Here is a 7,388-nt window from a genome sequence, read left to right on the forward strand (position 1 = left end):
TGCAAACGTGACACTTGAGGCTTTGGAATCACAGAAAGGGCCTGGCCCTCTTCTGCACCTGGCCCGTCCTTCAGGGGCCTGGCTGGGAAATGAGGCAGAGGTCCCCTTGGGGGTTGCTAGTTCGGGACAGGAGGACCTAGGGAGGCGTCAACGGAGGGCCCCCACGGCCAAAGCTCAGCAAAACCCAGCATCCCAGTCCCAGCCCTGCCCTTGAGATCTGAGCCCCGTCAGTGGACGCTGAAGTACAGCACAGGCAGGGTGGGGATGAGAACCCTGGCAGGGCTGCCCTCTGTGCTTAGAGCTCTGCTGGCGACCGGGCAGGTTCTGGACCCTCCCTGGGTCTCCGGCTGTGCTGCCTGTGCTGGGCCGGAGAGCAGGTCAGGCTTGATGGCCCTGTCTCTCGGCCAGCAGCACGTGCCCTGCGTGGAGAGGCCGGCCGTGGCAGGAGAGCCAGTGCTGTGGGGAACAGGCTGCAGGTCACTTGTTTATTCAGGGCAGGGGCCCTGGGCCCGGGCCCGGCCTCCAGGACAGGCAGCTGCGTCGCAGGCCAGGGGTGGGGGTGGGGGACCCGGCTCTGGGTGAGGTCATCCTCACCGCTGCAGGGGTCCTGGCTGCTCCTCGGGGAGGGGCAGGTAATTGGGGTCCTCCGCTGGGGCATCCAGTAGCAGTTTCCTGTGAGGAGGGGCCCACGCTGAGCTGCAGCTGGCAGGGTACCCCCCCATGGGGTGGAGAGCCATCTGGGGAGGGGGGTGGGGAAGGCTGTCAGCACTCACAGGAAGCTGGGGGTCAGCAGCAGCCTCTTGCCTCCAGGCTGGTTGGGGAAGACGTCCTCCAGGAAGTAGTAGACATGGCCCACCGCGATCCCTGTGGGAGAGCCACCAGTGCTGAGTGAGGCCACCCGTCACAGCCCTGAAGCCCCCAGAGCATGGGTGTCCGATGCCCTGCACGGCCGGCCAGCCCAGCGTGGGGCCAGGCTTGGCCCAGAAGTGGGCAGAACCTGGGAGGAGGTCAGGCCTGAGGACATCAGAGGAACTAGAGCCGTGAAGCAGGCGCCCTGAGCCACCCATCCCCACGCGGTCGGGCCCCACACAAGTGCCAGCGAATGGGTCAGGCTCAAAGAAGCCAAGCTGACAGGCTGGCTTGCTGGAGGGGCTGGAGGAATGGGGGTGCCAGGAGTGGAGAAGAGCGGTGGGGGACAGGGAGAGGACCAGGGCTCTGGCCCAGCACACCCAACTTGGGGCAGGCTCCCTAGACAGCAGGCTCACCCAGCAGGTCCACCAGGATGGAGTTGCCCAGCAGCATTGAGAAGCCCATGAGCGCCCAAGGCAGGAATGGCGCCTGGAAGGTGAGGAGGCCGAAGAAGTTGACCCTCACCCCAGGGCTGCGGCGGCTCCACACGTACACCAGCATGGCTGTGAGGGCCTGGCCCAGGAAGAAGAGGCTGCCCAGGAGCCCCAGGAGCTGGGCCAGAGTCAAGGTCTTGTGCCCTGCCCAGGGCCCCTCTGACTTCCTAAACCCCTGAAATCAAGCTAGGTGGTTTCACTTCCCACTCTAAGACCAAGTCGTGGCCTCCAGGGGCCACCTGATCCGCCCTGCCTCTCCACCTGACCCCAGCTCCCGGGCCCAGCCCTAGATCCTCCTGGCTACCTGCATTCAGGACTCAGCCCCTGGGCACCCTGCCCTGTTGTTCTTTGGGTGTAGCCCTGGAGTTCGACAGGGGCACCTGCAGCTGAGCACGTGATGTACGCTCAAAAACACCCTCAGCTCGGGGGCGCAACTCTCCCTCTGGGCCGGCGCTCAAGGAGGGCCCCAGGGCCAGCACAGGCCTGGACCCACAGGTCCCCGAGCCCAGGAAGGATACAGTCATCAGGACGCCCCCGAAGAGAAACATGAAGACGAAGTCGGCCGTGCGGCCGCGGAAGGAGCCCTCCTCCAGCATGCGGCAGTAGCGGAACCTGCGGCTTTGGTATAGGAAGCGTGCCCCTTGGAAGGGCTCAGCTTCCCCAAGCCCGCCGCCTCCCGCCCGGTCTCCCGCACCCCGCCCCCCGCCCGCTCCCGCCTCCACCACGGCGCAGGATACACGAAGAGCATGTTGAAGAAGAAGCTGAATCCCAGGGGCCCGAAGAAGAGGAAGTTGGTGATGAGCCTCCAAACCTGCGTGGGGTGCGGCGGGGTGGGGGGCGGTCAGGCCAGCTCTGGGCGGGAGGGGTTGGGCCAGCAAGTGCAAGGGGCGGGGCGGCCTCACCTGGAACTTCCGGAACACGAGGTGCGGGTTGAAGTAGAGCTGGAAAGGACTGAGGAGTTCCAGCTGCTGCGGAACCAGGAGATCTTAGAAACTGCCCCCCGACCCACCCACCCTGGGCGAGCGGGGGGGGGGGGCAATCGTAACCTTGGCAACCCCCGGGGGCGGTTACCACGGCGGCGCTCCCCCACGGCGGCTCCCGGCTCACCACGGCGGCGGTGGTGAGGACGCAGGCCGCGGTGTAGGTCCGCGTCACCGCCGGCACCTGCAGGAATTCGGTCGCCAGCCCCTGCCACGCCATGGACGCTTCCCAGGCATCGTGGTCGGCCTGCCACGCTCTCTTAACCCGCCTCCAAGCCCCGCCCATCCGCCTTCAGCCAATCCGCACCTGCGGTGGAGCGCGCCCGCGGCTGGAAGGCGGGGCCCTGGGGCAGATAGCCAATAGGAAGAGACAGCGGAGGGACGGGGGCGGGACGGGGCGTGGGCGGGGCGTAACCCGGGGCCAATGAGCAGGCCCCACGATGGAGCACGTGGCGCGTGTTGTGGCGCCCTCGGCGGTGGCGCGGGAGGTGCGGCCAGTGAGGAGCTGAGCCCTTAGGGGACTTAGGCGCTGCCGGTAGCGGGCACACCTTGGCCCACCCTGCGGGCGAGGCTGAGGCTACGAGCACTTGTTAGAGGGGGTCCCCCCGCCCCCGTGAGACTGAGGGGTGCGGCCTCGCAGCCTCCCGCCCGGCCCACCGCTTCCTGGCCTCCACCCACGCAGCATGGGTGGGGCATGGGCGGGCGGAGCCTGGAGTTGGACCGCCCTGCTCAGCCACCCTACCTGGGCTGGCTGGGGTCCCAGGCTGTCCTTCTCTCTGAGAACCAGAGCAGGAAGGGAGACGCTCGGCGGCTGTGTCCAAATCTCCCTGCAAGTTCAGGCCCCGGTGAAACTGCCGGTTCCTTTGGGAAGCCCCAACGAGGGCCGCCAGGGGAGGGGCAGAGTGGGGACCTGCGGCACTGGTGGGACGAGAAGGTGCGGAGACCGTCGGCTGGCGCAAGTGGACGGACTGGAGAGAGACTCGTTACTTGGGTGGAAAAGAGAAACTCTATGTATTCCTTCTAATGAATACAGTCTCTAGTTTATTGAGCATGGACTGTGTGCCAGGCACTGTTCTGGATGCTTGGAGACGCGGTGGCCAACCAAAGATGCTATCACTCCTGGTGTAGCCAAGGAGACCACGAGGTCAGGGGCTTCTGCTAAGATGAGAACTAGTGTTTGCAGGACAGTGATGGTGATAAGAGTCAAGTGGAGGCTGGAGGGTTGGGTAGCGGGCCCCCTGCCAGATGGGATGATCTGGGAAGGCTCTGTGAAGAAGTGATGCTTGATTGTCACTTTAAAAAGATGCCTGTGGCTGCTGTGAGGACAGCAGAAGGCCAGAGGAATCCGGGGGCAGGCGGAGGATGCCAGGGATGCTGGTGGCTCGGGCAGGGCAGAACCTGGAGGACCAGGAGGGACGGGATGTGGGTTTTGCCAGCAGACTAGATGGAGCTGTAAGAGAGAGTCAAGGGTGACTTGAGGGACTGAGCCACAGGGGAGATGGAAGGCAATGGTCTTTCCTGAGCTGGAGAACGCTTACGGGGAGGGCAGGCGGATGGAGCATCCTGTTCTGGCCTCACTGAGTCTAGGGGATCTATGTGACATCCGCGTGGAAAAATCCACGTGGCAGAGAGGCCAGGCAGGCGGCTCAAGTGTGGGTACCAGTCTTCAGTAGACCAATGGCCTTTGTAGCCTTGGGCCCGCATGAGATGCCCGAGGCGCGAGGGCAGGCCCAGCCAGCTCGACCCTCACGAGTTAGAGAGAGAAGGTGGACAACCAGGGAGGCTGCTGCAGAGACAGGACAGGGCTGCAGGGGCCAGGCGGTGGGAGGCCCTGGGGCACGTGACCTGGGAAGTCTCTGAGATGCGCAGCCTCGCCAAGGGCCCTGGGTAACAGTGGCCACAAGGGAGAGGAAGTGTCCAGGCTTTTACCAAACAGGAGCTCAACCTCGGACTCCAGTGTGGCAGGTGAGGGAAGCCCTGGGCTGGGCCCTGAGTCCCCCCAAGGAGACCAGAGTGGAGACGACCAGCCGAGACCGTTATCTCTGATGGATCACGGGAGGGCTAAGAGGAGTCCCTGGGGAGAGCTCTTGGAGGTCCACTTGGGAAGGGAGGGGGAGGAAGAGGCGCGCGGATGAAGGAGGGGTGTGCATTTGGTTCAGGCATGAGGAGAGTTCAATCTGATACAGCCGGAGTCGGATCAAGGCGATTGGGAGGCTGGGCGGTGGGAGCAGGCTGAGAAACCCCTGCTCAGGCAGCCTCCGTTTCCCAGCCGAGCAGACCTAGGTCAGGCTGGAGGTGAACTTGGGGGAGCAGAGCTCACCCAGCTGGAAGTATGGCTGCAGGCCAGGGATCCAGGGCCTCAGACACCCCAGCAGGCTCCCGCCAGGCTTGAAGGAGCCGGTGAGAGGGGTCAGGCTTCCTGTGTGCATGGGGAAGGGGAGGCATTCTGGCCTGCCAGCTGTCAGCAGCAGGCGCTGGCTGGCCCTCTGCAGGGGTCAGGCGGGGCTAACGGAGGGGCCGTCATGGGATAGAGGGCCTATCTCTCCCCTTCGACGGGGCCGATCAGGCAGGAGCCTGGTTTGCGGCTGAGGAAGCACACTCCTGGGAGGCTGGGAGCCCCGGGTAGGGGGCAGGACGTGCCGGGGACAGCGTAGGTTCTGCTGCAGACCTTCCGTCCTGCCTGGAGGGTCCTCTCCAGGTGGGGACCCTCGGGCTCCATAGGAGGCAGAGCAGGGCCTGGGGCGGGCCATTGCCACGTGTCTGGGCTTTCCCGCCCAGCAGCAGGCCCAGGACAGGCCACTCTGCAGGCACTGGATCCGCGGCTCCCACCCTCGGCGCCTCCAGACGGTTCATTACAGAAAGCAGCCCCAGGCTCCACACATCCCCCGGGAGCCAGGCTGACCCGGGAAGGTGGCGTGCTGGATGCTGGCGGCTTCTACCCGGTCTGTGTGTCCTGGGCAGCAGGGCCACCTCCTCGCTCCTGGGCTGAGGACTGTGGGGGAGAGGCCTGTGTTCCCTTGCTGGCCTGGGGCTCCTGCCTGCTGCAGAGCAAGGAGCTCAGGGTGCCCAGGTCTGGAGACCCCTCTTCCTCCCGTCCTACAGGCGGGACAGCACCCTCTGCCTGCCCACAGTGCCTGCCTTCCTCTCAGGGCTCCCACACCAGGAGAGACCCTCGCGAGCCCCCAGCAACAACCCCGAACCCGGGGACCGTCCCTGCCCACCCCCCCTCCCACAGGGAACCCTCCAGCCCACCCCCCACCCCTGAGTCAGCGTTCCTCTCCTGGGACGGCCCAGATCTGCCTCCCAGATCTGACTCCTTCATTCACTCACTTCCTTCCCTACCATCCTCAGTGTTCCATTAAAAGAGAGAGAGGGAGGCTGCTGGAAATGCCCCCCACTCCGGGAAGCCTCCCTGAAGGGGCCAGAGCTCACCTGCCTCCTTTTAGGGCCCTGTGCACTCAATTTTTAAATGTTAGTTTATTCCGAACGCAGCACAGGCCCGAAGCAGAGACATGGTGAGTGCTGGGGGCGCAGTCTTCCTGTGGATGACGGGGCGCCCTCACGAGGACTTTCCCCCACCCCCACTGCTGTGGGTGGGCCTCACCGCAGCTCCAGCCCGCGCCCCCAGGAGCAGCTGGGTCCCGGGCGGCCCTTCCTGTCTGGGTCACGGGATATTTTTAGCACTGATTCCGGAACTCACTGGGTAGCAGCTGCTCGTGGCAGGAGGGTGAAACGGACACACAGTCCAGGTGGGCTGCGTCAGGGCTGCCCAGCAGAGGGGGTGACCGGGGCCTGGCCTTCCGAGCCTGGTAGCAGACTTGACCTTCCAGGAGTTTGAGGGTCTCTGAGTGGGCTGGGGAAGGCAGGGGGGCTGTCAGGGTGGAGGAGGACAGAGAGCTCATGCAAAGGTCCTGAGGCAGCCGGAAGAACAAAGGTGGGGGTGGGGAGGGGGCTGCATGTGCTGAGAGGCTGGCCCACCGGGCCCTGCAGGCTGTGCTCTCCATTCTGCGGGCAGCAAGGAGCCTCAGTGGGGTGAGGTCAGATGGCGGCTGGCTCTTTGGAGGAAGCCGCGGGTCAGAGAAGATGGCCACAGCCTGCAGTCACAGGCACTAGACAGAGAGGGTGGAAGGATCCAGGAGGCAGGAGGCACAGACCTCAGTAAGCGCCCGGCCCGGTGAGGAAGCTGAGCCAGGCAGGGCCAGGCCCAGTTCAGAGACTGAGCCACCTGCCGCCTCTGGGCTCCGGTCACGGAGTCCTGACAAGCGGCTCTGCGCCCAGCCTGCTCCCTGGCTGAGCAGTGGGGCCTGGGGCTCCCCGCCCGGCCCTCGGTTGGCTGGATGAAGCGGTCCCTCCCCAGCTGCCAGGCCAGCCTGACCCTCAGTGCCCAGCTGTCAAGACCCTCGGCAGGTGCCCCGTGCTCCCGCTCACCACCGTGACCGCTGCCTCCAGCTGGCGCCCGGAGCAGCTGGCAGGGCCTCCCCTCCTCCGCCCGGGGCCATCTTTTGGAAGAAGATTATCTGCTTGGCCAAGTCAGCCAACTGGCAGGGCTGGGAATGTGAGTTCCTGGAGACACGTGTGTCTCCGCGTGGGTCTGCCCCCCACCCCTGCCCACTGGGCTGCGTGTGGGATCTGGTCCATGTGAAACCTAAGACCACGCTGTCCCATGGCCTTCCTTAGCCACTGCCGGCCGGCCAGGACCTCAGACAGTTCCGGCCTGTGGTCTGGCAGTGACCTGGAAGGCCAGGGCCACCGTTCTGGAGCCTCTGCCCAGAACCAGTGACTCAGCGCTCAGAGAGGCTGGGAGAGGCCTGGGGCGCCACACCTCCGTCCTGGCTTGTCCCCCCCGACAGCCCTGCTCCCACACCCAGGAGAGGGAGCCCCAGGCCGGGTGCGGGAACAGGAACCCCGCGCCCTCAGGTCCCCTGGAGACACCACCGCAGGCCCTGCCGCCAGTTTACTCAAGACCTTCTCCCAGCCTCACCTGCCCTTCACTTGTGTGAGGTATCAGGGCCTCTTTAAAAAAAAAAAAAAAAGGCAAAATTACAGATCTAAGATTAGGTATGAA

General features: G+C 65.1%; 1 protein-coding gene across 4 annotated transcripts; it reads right to left on the reverse strand.

The window, feature by feature from the left end:
• Nucleotides 1-471: 471 nt before the first annotated feature.
• DERL3 (derlin 3) lies at nt 472-2,558 on the reverse strand. Of its 4 annotated transcripts, none has more exons than XM_027980291.2 (7): nt 2,451-2,558; nt 2,246-2,308; nt 2,081-2,154; nt 1,862-1,955; nt 1,266-1,461; nt 774-864; nt 472-672 (listed from the first exon to the last, which is right to left on the reverse strand). In XM_027980291.2, the coding sequence occupies exons 1-7, from the start codon at nt 2,541-2,543 to the stop codon at nt 591-593; spliced, it is 693 nt and encodes a 230-aa protein (XP_027836092.1). In that variant the 5' UTR covers nt 2,544-2,558; the 3' UTR covers nt 472-590. The 4 variants fall into 4 exon arrangements, with proteins under 4 accessions (XP_027836092.1, XP_027836091.1, XP_042090812.1 ...); XM_027980290.2 differs by having other exon boundaries at nt 2,246-2,311; XM_042234878.1 differs by having other exon boundaries at nt 2,415-2,558.
• Between the last annotated feature and the right edge of the window lie 4,830 nt (nt 2,559-7,388).

Source organism: Ovis aries, chromosome 17, assembly GCF_016772045.2.
Source record: "Ovis aries strain OAR_USU_Benz2616 breed Rambouillet chromosome 17, ARS-UI_Ramb_v3.0, whole genome shotgun sequence".
In the NCBI taxonomy this organism is placed as follows: domain Eukaryota; kingdom Metazoa; phylum Chordata; class Mammalia; order Artiodactyla; family Bovidae; genus Ovis; species Ovis aries.

Excerpts from the sequence above, each read along its gene's own strand:
- DERL3 (XM_042234877.1), bottom strand. The coding sequence starts at position 2,543 with ATGGCGTGGCAGGGGCTGGCGACCGAATTCCTGCAGGTGCCGGCGGTG. Across the intron at positions 2,155-2,245 it reads TCGTGTTCCGGAAGTTCCAG|GTTTGGAGGCTCATCACCAA; the intron begins GTGAGGCCGCCC and ends CACCCCACGCAG. Across the intron at positions 1,462-1,861 it reads TCGGGGGCGTCCTGATGACT|CTCCTGGGGCTCCTGGGCAG; the intron begins GTATCCTTCCTG and ends ACTCTGGCCCAG.